Here is a 16,613-nt window from a genome sequence, read left to right on the forward strand (position 1 = left end):
CCATAGTAGGTGGCATCAAAAGACCACTATCATTATAATCATCATAAATAGGAGGCAAAGTATCATCAAAGAAAATTTTCTCCTCAATGCTTGGGGGACTAAAAATATCATGAAAACCAGCTTCCCCAAGCTTAGAACTTTCTATATTATTGTCAACATTGGTGTTCAAAGCGTTCATACTAATATTACTACCAAGCATGCAAATAAGATTTCATAGGTTTTTTAATTTTCGCATCAAACAATCCATGTTTTAAATCAGGAAATAGAATAAGAAGCTCACTCTTGTACATTATGCCAAACTAGTGTAAACAAGAAACAACAAGATGCAATTGCAGGATCTAAAGGAAATAGCTTCGAGCACACACACAACGGCGCCTGAAAAAATACTTTACCCGAGACCGGTGTATGAGAGCCTTTTACCTTTCCTCCCCGGCAACGGCGCCGTAAAAGTGCTTGATGTCTACGTTCCCCTCCTTTCCCGTAGACAGTGTTGGGCCTCCAAGAGAAGAGGTTTGTAGAACAGCAAGCAAGTTTCCCTTAAGTGGATACCCAAGGTTTATCGAACTCGGGGAGGAAGAGGTCAAAGATATCCCTCTCATGCAACCCCGCAACCACAAAGCAAGAAGTCTCTTGTGTCCCCAACACACCAAATAGGTGCACTAGTTCGGCGAAGAGATAGTGAAATACAGGTGGTATAAATAAGTATGAGCAGTAGCAACGGTGCCGTAAAAGTGCTTGGCGTGTAGTTGATGGTGGTGGTATTGCAGCAGTAGTAACGCAAGAAAACAAGAATAAGCAAGTAGTAACTCAGCAGTAGTAACGCAGCAGTAGTAAACAAGCAAGTAGTAACTCAGCAGTATTTAGGAACAAGGCCTAGGGATTACACTTTCACTAGTGGACACTCTCAACATTGATCACATAACAGTAACAGTATAAATGCATACTCTACACTTTTGTTGGATGATGAACACATTGCGTAGGATTACACGAACCCTCAATGCCGGAGTTAACAAGCTCCACAATAATGCTCATGTTTAAGTAACCTTTAGTGTAAGATAGATCAACGCTACTAAACCAAGTACTAGCATAGCATGCACACCGTCACCTTCATGCATATGTAGGAGGAATAGATCACATCAATATTATCATAGCAATAGTTAACTCCATAATCTACAAGAGATCATGATCATAGCATAAACCAAGTACTAACACGGTGCACGCACCGTCACCTTTGCACACATGCAGGAGGAATAAACTACTTTAATAACAAATCACTAGAGTAGCACATGGATAAATTGTGATACAACATGCTGCAATCTTAAAGAGATATAAATAAGCACCTCACTATGCCATTCAATGAGTAAGTATTCTGTGAAATCTAGCCTAAGAGACCCACACGGTGCACACACTGTCACCTTTACACACGTGGGACGAGGAGTCTCCGGAGATCACATAAGTAAAACTCACTTGACTAGCATAATGACATCTAGATTACAAGCATCATCATATGAATCTCAATCATGTAGGGCAGCTCATGAGATTATTGTATTGAACTACATAGGAGAGAGATGAACCACATAGCTACCGGTACAGCCCCGAGCCTCGATGGAGAACTACTCCCTCCTCATGGGAGCAGCAGCGGTGATGAAGATGGCGGTGGAGATGGCAGCGGTGTCGATGGAGAAACCTTCCGGGCACTTCCCCGCTCCGGCAGGGTGCCGGAACAGAGATCCTGTCCCCCGCATCTTGGCTTCGCGATGGCGGCGGCTCCGGCGGTGTTTCGTGGGTTTCGTCAATTGGTATCGGGTTTTCTGATCCAGGGGCTTTATATAGGCGAAGAGGCGGCGCAGAGGGCTGACAGGGGGCCACACCATAGGCGGCGCGGCCCCCCTCTCGGCCGCGCCAGCCTAGGGTTTGGTGGCCCCGTGGCCCCCTCTCGGTCCTTCCCGGGTGTTCTGGATGCTTCCGATGAAAATAGGAACTTTGGCGTTGATTTCGTCCGATTCCGAGAATATTTCGTTACTAGGATTTCTGAAACCAAAAACAAGCAGAAAACAGGAACCGGCACTTCGGCATCTTGTTAATAGGTTAGTTCCAGAAAATGCACGAATATGACATAAAGTGTGCATAAAACATGTAGATAACATCAATAATGTGGCATGGAACACAAGAAATTATCGATACGTTGGAGACGTATCAGGCCTCTCCTCGCCGACGTGGGGGACGGCGGACGGGCTCTCCCCTCCTCGACGCACGCGGCGGCGGCCAGCGCGGATGGTGATGGGCGGCGGCGGCTCTTGCGCTGCGGTCTTCCCCCTCCCCTCCCGTAGGCTTCCACCCGCGGCACACCGGCAGGGGCTGGTGGTGGGCGGCGGCCAGGCCCTCGGTCTGTGCCATGCCCTCCCCCTCTCGTCGGTGCCTGGAGGCGATCTCGGGCTTTTTCCGCGTCACGAGGGCGCCCGGGGCAGCAACCTTGCACTACAAGAGATTTGATATACTGTGACGAAAATCCTCATGACGGTGGTCCGTAACGTCATGAAATATCATAATATGTGACGTTTTACTCATCGCGTCATGGATTCGCGAAATCCATGACGGCCGTGAAATCACCGTCACATATTAGCACATTCTGTGACGACCTCGATAGCTTCCATGACGAGTGTGGATGGGACACAAAAACATTACGGAAGATAAAGGTGAGCTAGCAATTAATAAACCTATAATCTAGGAAAGCGAGAATGGAACCATCTTACCCGGACCTTTACGATTGAGAGTTCTAATATAAGAAACCGAGGCCTTATCTGTTTTGCGAAAGAAAACTAGGTCTTATTGGTGGGTTTCATCTCCTCCTCGCACACGCCCGTGTTGCCCTGTGCTTGCCGACCGTGCGCCCGCATCCGCGTGGCCCCACTCCTCCTACTCGCGCCCGTGCAACAGCGCCTCCTACTAGCCAGATAGGCTCCTGCGCCCTGCTCGCCTCCTCCGCGACCTGCTTCCTCTCCCCGATCATCGGTGATGCCGCGCCGTTGCCCTAGCAAATGGCCCCCTATTCCCTGCATCAAAAGTGATTGTCACTATTGGTCGCGGCTGCCGATCTGGTACGTGTCGTCACTGTTCCAAAGTTCACATCATAGATTGATTTTATTCTGGGGAATTCATCTTGGTGACTGAACTTGAGTATTTATGTAGTAGTAGAAGGTAGCATTTGAATCATTATTTTTTATGTCTCATTGACTGAATCTAATTTTATCCTAGCTAGCAGCCTGTCTAAATAGTCATGCACCTTATATTGTTCAGCACAAAAGCTATACCCCTTTGCCTCCTTCTGGCGCATTTAAATCTACTTTTGTTTTGGTTTTACACGTGACTCCCAGGGCTTGAATAGACCCGTTGCAAAACGTTTTGGCTTTTTCTAAAATTCCAAAATATTTCTCGCACAATATATAAAAATTAAATGTGTATAAAGGAAAAATATTTTTTCCCTCCACAGAAAGTCGACTCCCTCCAATGTTCCCACCAAAAAGTCTATTTTCCCTCCATTTCTTTTATCTCCGTCGATTATATCTATGTTCCTACTTCTCACGTAGTTGAAAAATTTCCAACCTATATCTAATCGTGCGTGGAGGCAGCACCCACTTCCCCTATTCTCCTGGTCCTCTCCCCCAATTCTCTCCACGCATCAGATCAATCGGAGGCGTCCTCCGATCCGTCCGCCCCAGCAAGTCGAACGGCGCTGCCCTCCCCATCTGCAGGTTCCACCGCCGGCCTCGCCCGCGACCTTCTCCTCTGCGCCCCACCCCGCTCGAACGCCACTGCCCTCCTCGCCGGCGGGATCGGAGCCGCCGGCCTCAGCCCCGACGTCTTCTTGTGCGGCACTTCCCTGTTCCCTCCGACGAGTGCTGGTCTGTCCGCAATCACGATAACGCCTGCACTCCGACTGAGTGGTGTGTTACTTTTTCCTCTCCCCTTGCCGGTTGTGTTTCGATTCCTATATGTCGTAGATTAATTTCATGTGTTGACAAAAAGGCATGGAGGCTAGCTAGCAATGCTACTGGTTTATAGTATTCCGAATCAGATATACCTCCATGGTAGTTAATCCATCCACTAAAAGCACTACGTACTCTGTTCCAGAAAATTAAACTTTAGCGGACGAAAGTTGTTTTGACGCTATAAAACTTGTTGTTTGTCCAAGGTCTTAATATGGCAGAACACAGTTTAGCTGCGCATGGTGTTGGTATGAGGGGATGGGTACATGTGAATCCTGGTTTGGCTATTTCACAAAATTTGTAATAGACGTTGTATCTTGCGATTCAGCCGGCATGTACTAGTAATGGAATACATGGCGTTCCTTTCAAAAAATAAATAAGGTATTCTATTCTGGGTACATATTTCTTTTACTGAATTTAGTGAAGTTTATTAAATTAGAAAAACAATATTGTGTATGCTTCTCTTATCAATCAATATATACATATATACTCAACCTTATTAATAGCATCTATTACAAGAAGATCTAGTGTGGAAGAGATATTTTTTCTAATGAGTAAATTCAGCCATGATGATATATCATTAGTTAGTACTAGTTGACAGCATAACAGCCATGATGATATTACTGAATCTCAACATGACTTCTATTGGATTACCTACAGTGTTTTCTTGTACAGGGAGTAGCTCCTATTTTAATTGAAAGCTTAAGCTACAGTTGCATGATCTCTGTATTTTAAGTAGTGTGGTTAAACATTTTTCTAAATGTACACACAGACGAGCATGCTGTCATATAAACATGTGTGGTGAAACTACTACAATATGTCCTCAAACTAAATGCTTTTGAGGTGATGCTATGTTTACATGCTTTTCCTCATTAAACACATAAAGTGAGTCATGATATTGCTAGGAGGGTCAGGTAAACATGTACATGATGCCTTTGTTAAATAACTTACTGTATGCTTATGGTCATTGCTTTTCTAAATCTTGCCATTATATGTTAACATTTTTTTCTAATGGTTCATCATATCCTTCTTCGTCAAGGTAGTACAATCATGCCCGCAACTCCAGAGTATGAGAGAAACAGGTTGGCAAGGATTGAGAAGCGCAAGGCTGAGGAGGCAGGGCATCTTGCAAACATACGAAACATAGCTAGTCAACTGAACAAATGGTCAGATGAAGAAAACATGGTTTGTACCTACTGAATCTGTGTGGGCACTCTAGTAATGTTCGATTGGTGAAAAAATCTCAGGAATAGAAGTACAATTCTGATCAATATACTCTTGAAAATTATGTGTCGAAGTTTAAACCTTGGAAAGTGTAGTTGCCTTACGCTAATCAAGAGAGGCACATGCGTTTTTCATTGATAAAGTATTACCGCAGATTACTATTTTTCCATCTACATCTAACCAATACATTGCTGGTTTTTTCCTATTATTTTGCCTCGGTGCTTCTAGATTTGACCTACATCAGGTCAGAACTTCAATGTATGGTTAACAAATTATTTGTTGGAGCATTGTATTCCAGATGCACATTTTCTTACAAAATGAGATACATAGTTTTGGATAAGGTAATTTAGAAAGAGACATTAAAAAGTTCTTACAAATTGCAATCTCATTTTCGGACTCTTTTGTGGAATGCGCTGCTGCAGAAGAGCTGGGAATTACCCACACGTTAGCATCGGCATAAGGCCTGGGAAATGCGCTGTACCATTTCCTGATCCTGCTTGTAGGTAACCCTGTTAGGATTTCAGCAATACCAATGTCGCAATTGTTAAGCATATCTGAAGCCATGCATGTATCCCTTTACTGCTACGTCATGTATATCTACATTCTTCATCCTTGTAGTGATAGCATGTTTACTGTTTAGACATATATTCCGTTACTACTTATAATACTAATATTCATTTGCTTCATATAGAAAATCTGTGCGAAGAACAAGGAGAACCGAGAAGCTGTCAAGCATCACCAAACAGCAGGCTCTAGGTCTTATCCTTCTCATTTCCACCAACTTGTAAGTATTCTTCCCATTTTCTTCACTGTATTTTCTATAGTTGGCTGCACATTTTGGTAACTTTCATATTTGGAATACTAATTATATGAATTGCTAGGTCTTGTAGAAAAACGACAAGTACAACAATGAGGACCCTAGTCCCATTGAGTTTTTCAAAGAGACCAATACCAATAGAAAGACGGGATGCATGAGCGCCGCTGCCCTTGAAGTTTATGTGAGATTTCTATCTATTTTTGGTTACTTGAATAACAGTTGTTGCTGGTTGTATTTATTGTTGCTTGAGATGTTGCTGGCTGCTTGCTGTGCTGCTGGCTATTTGATGTGCCCCTGACTGTTTGCTTCATGAAAGGAAATTATATATTTTGTACATGCTTATGGATCTTATAATATGCTTTTGCAAGTTTAATTGAACAACCTTTATGTAACCTAAGCAACAATGCTTCTCTTCTGCAGAATAACATGGAAAAGAGAAGGAGTGAAGCACAACAAGAAGATGAGCACCTGGTGTATGGTACACATATTGTGGCTGAAGTTCTAAAGGAGCACAACTCCTCAAGCACCTTCCTTTCAACCATGGGGTACCAATCAAGATCTGAGACGTTTAGGACATCAGATTCTGAATAACGTATTCGAGAGTTAGAAGAAAAGGTTGAACAACATAAGAGAGAAGCAATAGAGGCAAATGCAATGTACCGACAACATTTAACCGAGAGAGGTCAAATGCAAGAGGCTGCACTAGAAGAGATGCAAAGGAAACAACAAGAAGAATTAGCGGCAATGAAGAAGAGCCAAGAAGAAAAGAATAAAACATATGAAAAAAAAGCAAGAAGAACATGACAGTCTTATTAGCTTCCTCTTACAGAAACATGCAACGCAGAATTAGACACCATACTTGATGGTGCATGGATGCATGGTGGTGCTATTCTAGCATCAACTTAGTTGCTCGTCCTTAGTTATGACAAATTTATAGTGCAACCTAAGAACTTATTTAGTTATGTAAACTGGTATTTGGATATGAGATGATATTTGGTCTTGAATTAGATATATATTGTGATTTCAATGCCAATTAAGTATATGTATTCAAAATTAGTTTTGATTCAGAATCTGTATATTAATTCTATAAATTATTTAAGTAACAATTAAAGAAATAAATATTATTTATTGAAAATTACACATGAAATAAATATATATTTTTGGGAAAAAAATAAAAAATGGAAAAATACCAGGATTATTTCTAAATTAATGAAATGACATCAGACATGACATCATTAACATCCTAATCCGTGACGTTTCCTAAAAATGGGATGATCTTCTATGTGATGACATCACACATGACGTCATCCATACCCCGTGACGTTTTCTGGCGTGCCGCGTCACTAGGGAGTAATCTGTGACGGGGATTCCGTGACGAGGCCTGTGACGCTCAAACTACGTCACAGAGGGGTCTTCCGTGACGTTTATTGCTATTGCATGACGTTTTGAGCTTGTCACAGTAAATCAAATCTCTTGTAGTGTTGGGTTCGACGGAGGATGTGGCTCTCTTCTACGCCGGAGAGGGTCGGCCTGCGGTTGGTGGTGGTGGATCTTTTGATCTATCACCGCGATCCGGCGGCGAGATGGAGGGGCATGGAAGCCGGCGATGGCGTCGCCGGTGGAGGGTTGGATTGGCCAGCCCGGGATGGTCGCCGACGTGGGGGTCCGACCTGTATAAAGGCGGCGGTCCTAGGGCCTCTCTTGCGTGAAGAGGAGGACCTACCGGAGGCCTGGACTCGTGATCTGGCCAGGGGTTGAGTTCCGGAAGGCTCCGTCGGCGAATGTAACAGTGCTTTGCCTGGAGTTTGCTGGATAGGAGGTATTCGGTCGTGCGCACCCATGCTTTTATTCCGACCGATTGGTTCTGGAGGGAGCGGCGCGAAGCTCTTTTTCTGTGTTGACATCAAGTGACTATGGATCCATGATGAAAGTCGGAAGAAGAGAATTTCATGAAGGGCAGAGAAGAGGACTAGCTAAGGGAGGTTCAAGTCTTCGCGCTGTTGAGAGACTTGCTTGGTGTTCCGGGCTTCACAGCAGCGGTAAGAAAGTGGGGGCGATAACACAGGTGAAGTGCAGAGTCCTGCCTTTCAGGGTGAAAACCCAAGGTCTGGCCTTAACTGGTTGTGCCTGGCAATGGCCTTGGTGGAGGCATTGTTTTGAGAGCGGGGACTATCTTCAGGGTGAAAACCTAAGATCTTTGATCAGGCGACGACGGTGTTTGAGCACTCGTTCCCTTCTTGGAGGCGTCGTTTTTTGGAGAGTCTGTAATTCAGGTGTTGTCTTGGCGGTGGATGTATTGCTGTTGTTAGGCCCGAGATACTGTGGCGGGACTTTTGTTTCTTAGTTTTCTTTTCCTTTTTTTGGCTGTGTGCATCCGTAGTGCCATTAGGGTGGTGCGTTGTTGCAGAGGCTGGGTGTAATTGGTATCTTATTGATATTAATATATTCCCTTTATCGAAAAAACAAGGCCGAATGAGGGAACGTAAGATGAACATTTTGGGACTTTAATTAATTTTCCTTGACCTTGGTTCTTCTTCCCCTTCTTTTTTGATTGACAAGATTCTGAAATTCAAGAATCTTGTAAAATGTGAGATCGAAATGGCCTGTATTCTGAAATCATGTAAAAATCAGCATCATAAGAGTGTTTGATATGTACACAGCAGGAGCAACAAATAAATCCCAAATAAACTTTAAGGATGCATATTTTCTCCAAACATAGTGCAACGAAATTCTAAGTATTCTAATGTTACAAATCGAATAATCATCGTAAATTTTATTTTAATATATCAAAGTTATCTTACGAAAATCCAATAAAAAATATTCTGGCAACCAATGTTTAGCTAAATATGTCACGGCATCTAAATCGTGTGCCTTTGCCATGTTACCTTAGGCAACACACGACAAATATCTACTTATTTGTTGTGTGCCTCACTTATACACACGGCAAAGGTCGAGAGGGATCATGCCTTTGCTGGGAGGAATCCTTCCTTTGATTTACTGTACCGTAGCATTCGAGAAAACTCCTAGGTACAGCATCCGCAATGATCATGGCCTAATGAGGTGACATAAGAGAGACATTCACTTTGATTTATATTTATGTTCCTAGAAAAGTTAAGTTGGAAAATGTAGCATCTACTTCTCAGATTCAGATGAATTCTAGATAAACCAAGGAATACAATAAATGCGGTACTGGAATGGCATGCGCCCTTAAATCTAAGGATTAGACAAACATGTGAACTGGAATCAAAGAATGTCTAATACGTGATAGAATAAACTATTACGTATAGCAAAAGGTTTGACTGGAAGAAAATTTGAATCGGAACCAGAGTGCAATGAAGTCCTTAATCAGGCAAAATCCGCAAGGATGCAAAAACTGCAAATCGATCCATATGCATCGAAAAATCATTTAGTCATAATCATACAAAAATCATGTGAAATTCATTGGTTCAAATAATCCGAGATTGAAAAGGACCCCATGTACCTATTACATGTGGACATTTAAATTATTAATTCAGATCTTTTCTCGAGGATGCATAGGATTGTCCCAAAAAAATACTACCATGTAATAAATATTAAATTTTATTGATTGAAGTGACATGATATCTTTGATCCAGAAATTGGATTGTCATATTATTGCTTTTTGCCAAAATACCTAGGTTTATCAAATCCTTGGAAAAAAAGCTTTTGCTCTAAGATAATTTGAACAGGACTTTGAGACTTTATTTAGATGTTGTTCACCAGATTAATTGTTTTCCCTTGTTTGTTTGTGTATCCATGGATGGAGATAGACTAGGGCCAATGTTTCACCTGCAGAAGTGCAATAAACAATGGGATATAAATATAAAATGAAGAACACATGTGCCTATATTAACTTGTATAATGGCCAATGCGTCCTAATAGCACCATATGCTGCTCATAGCATACATTACAGATCAATTATTCAGCTCAGATCTCCAAGGAGTGCAAGATATCACGGTAATTAAGGTAAATAGACAAATCATGAAGGTATGTGACGTCACTCATAATTCCTGAATAGTGATCACAATACCGACCAACATACACACATACCCACATAGCATAAGTGTCAGATCATGCAACTATATATTACCCCTTTCACCTTAATATCTTTACCAACCTTTGCAGACTTGGATACCAATCAAGTCCTAAGATTGAGGTAAAAATACTAAATACAATAGATGAACCTTGAATAACATACTACACAATATATCATAGATAAAAGATATGCACTTAATTATTGTTGTGAGGCTTGCCCTCGACCTTCAGCCCGTGGTGACTACTCACATATAGTTAGATCAAGCATAAAAATTGTATTGGAATCCTTGAATATATAAATATCGTATAGTCTTATAATATCGTTAACCGCGATAAAATCAACAATACAAAGTGTATGGGATGGGGAAATGGTGATGGAGATGATGGATGGTGACAGAGTCGATGGTGGCAGTGACAGAGCGTCGATGGAGATGACGATCTGACTTGTGGTGACGGGCTGGTCTTAAAAGTTGTAGAGAGCATTCACGATGGAGGGCACTGGTGGTGATATGTAGGTAGGGCACATGGAATGAGCATGGCGGACTGAGGTGTCGTAAGAGACACACTAATTTTGATTTATACTAATTTTTTCTAGAAAATTCATAGCATCTACTCCTTTGATTCACATGAAACTTAAATAAAACACAAGAATACGAGAAATGCGGGATTGAAATGGCGTGTGCTCAAAAATATCAGGATGTACAACTATATGAACTAGCTTCAAAGAATGTCCGATCTGCAACAAATAAAACAAATAAAGTATAGTGTACCAAAAGGTTTGAGTGAAACAAAGTTTGAGTCCAAAAGTGAGTGCAATGAGATCGTCAATGAGGTAAAAATCATAAGGATGCAAATAGCATGAATGGATCGATACACGTCAAAAAATCTTATAGTCCAAAGATTCCATGAAACTCATTTGATTCGAATGAGCCGAACTCGAGTGAAAATGAAAATAATGTAAATGGGCATTTATAGAATAGATTCAAATATTATTCTGGGGGCACATATAAGGGTCGTATGCAATGATTTAAAAACAATATAAACAAGCATAAAAGAATGTTTGTTAGGTAATAAAACACAAATATATTATAGAAAAACTTTCATAACTATTGATGAAACATTTCTCCGAAATAGAGTGCAATGAAACTCTTAATTAGAAAACCCCATAAGGATTCCAATCCTTAAAATCGAACAACATGAGTAGAATAGACTCCATAAAAAAACCGCTCGTCCGAAATTCACGTGTTTATTTTGAATCCCTCTTTTCCATATTACTCCGCGTATTAGAATTGGTCAAAGTCACACTTGTAATGTCTGATCAACGATACATAATATCAAATTTATATAGTACTCCCTCCATTCCTAAAATCCTTCCCAACTTTGTCTAGATAAGGATGTACATAGACATATTTTAGCCATAGATACATCTGTATCTAGAAAATGTTGAGAAGCTTCTTTTTTTTGGCGTGGAGGGAGTATAAAAGTATGTCTTATTATGGTTCTGATAATATCAATTTGACATGTTACATGTTGTTACTTATACTATATAATTGGTCTAATTTTGTAAGTTTAATTTTGACCAAGCCTAAAATGTGGAGTAATATGAAATAGAGGGAGTATTGAATAAGCCCTGAATCGGTTTATCCCATGCACATTGGGGCACCTATGCCAGTGCACATTTATGGATTGACCGAAAAACCACTCCCTCCGTTTCATAATTTCTTGTCACTAAAATGGTTTTAGTTCAAATTTGAACCAGAACGGGCCTAGTTTAAATTTAAACTAAATTGATTATTTTTTGTGGTTTTACCTTTAACCACGACAAGAATTGTGAAAAATATGGGTAGCGCTGTTTACTTTTGGTATCGTCGTGTTGAAACCGAAGCCGTTTAAAACTCGATTCAAATTTATACTAAAATGATTCCTTTTGTGGTTTCATTTCAACCACGACAAGAATTATAAACGGAGGGAGTGGCACTATTCACTATTGGTAAGCCAAAGCCGTTTCAAACGTCGATCAGCTCAGTTAACGTGGTTTCACATGAATTTGACAGGACGACAAGCTAGGAAAACGCACGTAGCTAGAACTAGTAGGATCCTGCTAGGTCTAGGTAGCTATAGCTGCCAAGACAGAGGGATTAAATCGGAATCGACGTGCCGGCCGGCCTTCTGCAACACGGAAACCGATCAAAATGCTTATACTACTAGTGCTGCTAGCACATTGTATATGCATGCAACCACAACGGTGGATGGTGGAAATGTGACGTGTTGTCTGAAAGAATTGAATCGAAGTAACTGAAGAACCGGCCAGAGGAAGCGTCTAGTCCAAGTCAGTGGTCAGTGCCTCACAAACTGGCTGGAGCTGTGGGTGAGAAAGGAGGACGCATGAAGCTCTTGCCGCTGAGCCTGAATGCCTTGTCCTATCCGTCATGTCTCTCCATATTATCTGGATGCGTCTTCTCTCGTGCGATCGACGAACATGTACATGCATCTGTTTTTGTATCTTTCTTGTCTTGTAGACGTGCATTGCTTGTTGAGTTGTTGGTCTACGAGCAGGAGCTAGATCCTTTTGCCGCCTACTCATTGGTGCATCATTGTGTCGTTGATCCGTTTGGTATCCATGCATGATGCATTGGGACAAAAAATGTTATTTCTAGAAATACAAATTAAGGTAGCCCCTTTTACAGAATTTCACAATCTGGCTTTCAAAAAAAAAGAATTTCACAACCTGGATACAAGTGGATGGTGAGATAAAAAATGGAAATCTCTAAAGAGCGAACGTTCAGATTTAGAACATGGATCAACGAGTTGCCACCACATCAGATTTTTGAAAGGATGGCAGATGGCAACTGTCAGATATCGCGCTTTGCCACATGGCAACTATTTACTTGTCCATTCTCCAAAACATTCCCTCAATATTGTCGTCCATAAAAATTACTGTCAGATAGAAAAGGGCAGAATAATCAATTTAAAACCTCTTAAACCTTGATGTTATGATGAAGCATGCATGTAGTCATAAAACCACTTAAACCTTTGTGGACGGACCATCTCCAATCTCCCGGTTGCTCTCTTTCTCTCTTTGGCCGATGCTTCTTTTCCAAAATTTCCTGCAGGTACCTCTCATACATGTACGAACACTGTCATCCATCGTGCAAGGATCGGTATAGTTTGTTTTAATGAGTGCACTGATGAGATAAACCGTGTCTCAATGGTTTATCCTTCTAAACCCTAAAAGAGATTTAGGCATATGAACGACTTAGTTATCGGACTAAGGAAGTGAAGATATCACACAAAAAGGAAAAGCAATAACTAACATATGAATAATCCAAGTTGTAAACATAACCCCAGGCAGCCTGACGACCTTTGCAATTTTGCTTTGTTGCCTTCAATTCTCCCATGGGCAGCGGGGGCAAAATTGACGTCGATTACAATTAACGAACGAAAATAACCTTTTAACAAGATTTTATTGGGGGTGTAGGGGAGCACAATCTCATAAATTGATCAATTCGTAGATGTTGGTATAAGGGTTATTTTTCATTTTTTTTTGCATACATTGCATATGCTTGTTTTGGCTGATATGAGTCATAATTTACTATGTGTTTATAATAAGCTACTGATTGCGCTAGCTAATGGGTCCTAGCTATATACAACAAGTGTACTGGAGGTGTATTTTGTTCAACTAGGTCGTCTTTATATTACAATCTGGTACATATAAAAAATCCAATGCAATTACTTATAATTCAGAGAAATGTCCACACATGTCATGTAAATATACTTTTTCCATCCACAAATAAGTGTACATTTTCCTTTTTTAGAAGTCAAATATTTTAAATTTTGATTAAAACTTTACACAAAAATGGCAACATATTTGACATAAAATTAGTTTATTATTAAAATACATCTCAAGATAAATCTAACGATGTTATTTAGTGTCATAAATTCTGCTACTTTTTTCTAGAGAGTTGATCAAAAATAATAAAGCTTGACTTCAGACATGTCCAAACGTACCCTTATTTGAGGATGGATGGCACTTGCCATATGCCAGCAGAATACAATGCACCGGCATATGAAAAATGAAGATCATTCAGACGGTGACATGTTCAACGCTTTTGATTGTAGGCCTCCTGGTTAATGAATGAAATTATTTTTCCTGCAAAAAGAAGACGTGTTCAGTGCTTGTCCATGGATTACTTCAGACACGCGCATGTACACCAGACATATCACGTGTATGCATATTTAGTTGCACCCCACGTACGCACAACGGTACAATAATGGCCGAATTGTCGCCGTTGTACGTGTATGCAAATATCATGCGTACAAGTAATGTACGGAAGAGGCCAAGACACAGTAACTCAAAAAAAGGAAAGTTATTGTTACTTTAGGTACGTACTTGGCCCAAAATTTTATCAAATATACATGTGGATGGTATACAACAGTACAGTTAACCCAGCTACATGTACCCATCCCAGCTGTGTGTGCCTAGCTAGCCCACTAACTCGACTGAAACCGTAAAACTATCCATATTTATGCGCAAATTTACGTAAAGGTATCTTCTCACGTTTTCAAAACTAAAATTGACCACTCTACATCCTGATTTTTGCAATTACAACAAAGGGCCGATGGAAAGTCCCGTAACCCTCCTCTCCTCCCGCGGCACACCCCCAGGGCGCCGCCGAGGGATCAGATCTCGTCGCCCAAACACTCCCTCCCCTTAATCCCCTCCTCTCCGCCGCTGCCGCCGGCGCCGGCCGCGGTGGCGGTGGCCCCTGGTACCGAACGGTTCTAGGGGAGGTGGACGTGGCGGCCATCTCCTCGATGCGGCTGGGGCTGGGTCGTCGGAGACGGACGTGGGCGGTGGTCGGGGCGGCGTTCCCCGGCCTGGCGGTGGCGGCGCTCTTCACCGGGCTTTCGTGGCTGCAAGTGGAGGAGGTCTTCCGTGGGTCTAGGCTGCCCGCCTAGACCGGTCATCTTCCCGGCGGCGCGAGCGGGCGTAGGGCGGTGGATCGGTCGGTGGAGGGTTGCGGAGAAGGCGCTACAGCAGCGGCGGTCCTCGGTGGTTGCTGCCGGCGGCGGCCTCAGTGCAGCCGGTGGTGGCGCGACCAGGGCCTGATCGCGGCTGTGTAGCCTGCTGGTTCCCGCACCCCAGGGTCGTTCATCTTGCCGGATCTTCGGTGTGACAGGCGGAGAGGATGGCCATTTGCGTTGGGGCTCGGCCTGTGTAAAGGCGGTGGTCCTAGGGTTCCTCACGCGCCAAGACGAAGACCTTCTGGATATTGATCTTCTTCATCGAGCCTGAGTGATGAGTTCCGGAAGGCTCCGCCGGCGAATGGAACAATACATCTTATGTCTGGAATTCGCTGGATCGGGTGGTATTCGGTCGCGCGCACCCATGCTTTTATTCTGGCTGTTTAGTTCTGGAGGAGCGGCGCGAAGCTCTTTTTCTGTGTTGACATCAAGTGACTATGGATCCATGATGAAATTCGGAAGAAGAGAATTTCATGAAGGCCGGATCGGAGGACTAGCTAAGGGAGGTTCAAGTCTAAGCGTTGTGAGGGACTTGCTTGGTGTTCCGGGCTTCACAGCAACGGTATGTAAGTGGGGGCGACAACACAGGTGAAGTTTAGAGTCCTACCTTTCAGGGTGAAAACCCAAGGTCTGGCCTTAACTGGTTGTGCCTGGCAATGACCTTGTTGGAGGCATTGTTTTGAGAGCGGGGACTATCTTCAGGGTGAAAACTTAAGATCTTTGATCGGGCGACGACGGTGTTAGAGCATTGTTCCCTTCTTGAAGGCGTCGTTTTTGGGGAGTCTGTATTTCATGTTTTGTCTTAGTGGTGGATGTATTGTTGTTGTTAGGCACGAGATACTGTAGCGGGACTTTTGTTTCTTAGTTTTCTTTTGTATTTTTTGGCTGTGTGCATCCGTAGTCCATTAGGGTGGTGCGTTGTTGCAGATGCTGGGTGTAATTGGTAACTTTTGATATTAATATATTCCCTTTATCAAAAAAAACAAAGGGCCAATTAGTGACGAATAACATCGGAACTAATAGCAAGACCCATATGTTGATGCCGAGCTATGTCATTTATTGATGGTGACACTGTCCCACATATCATCCCAGCTGTGTGCCTACCTAGCCACTAACTCGACTGAAACCGTAAAACTACCATATTGATGCACAAATTTACGAAATGGTATCACCTTACGTTTTCGAAACTAAAATCAACCACTCTACATCATGATTTTTGCAATTCGCGCAAAGGGCCAATTGGCGACGAAATAACAATCGGAACTAATAGCAAGACCCATATGTCCACAACGAGCTATCTCATTTATTGATGGTGACACTGTCCCACATAACACCACCACCTGCCCCACATCCCATGACCACCGCCTAGGCGGTTCTTGATGACCCACAAGTATAGGGGATCGCAACAGTCTTCGAGGGAAGTATTACCCAATTTATTGATTCGACACAAGGGGAGACAAAGAATACTTGGAAGCCTTAACAGCGGAGTTGTCAATTCAGCTGCACCT

At 42.3% G+C, this 16,613-nt stretch overlaps 1 protein-coding gene across 1 annotated transcript; it reads left to right on the forward strand.

The window, feature by feature from the left end:
- Nucleotides 1-2,591: 2,591 nt before the first annotated feature.
- Nucleotides 2,592-6,809, forward strand: LOC124647064. The gene is made up of 6 exons (XM_047187055.1): nt 2,592-2,696; nt 3,626-3,944; nt 5,026-5,171; nt 5,902-5,994; nt 6,101-6,208; nt 6,448-6,809. The coding sequence occupies exons 1-6, from the start codon at nt 2,592-2,594 to the stop codon at nt 6,616-6,618; spliced, it is 942 nt and encodes a 313-aa protein (XP_047043011.1). The 3' UTR covers nt 6,619-6,809.
- The last annotated feature ends 9,804 nt before the right edge of the window (nt 6,810-16,613 follow it).

The sequence above is a fragment of the Lolium rigidum genome, chromosome 4 (genome assembly GCF_022539505.1).
Source record: "Lolium rigidum isolate FL_2022 chromosome 4, APGP_CSIRO_Lrig_0.1, whole genome shotgun sequence".
NCBI classification, from domain to species: Eukaryota; Viridiplantae; Streptophyta; class Magnoliopsida; order Poales; family Poaceae; genus Lolium; species Lolium rigidum.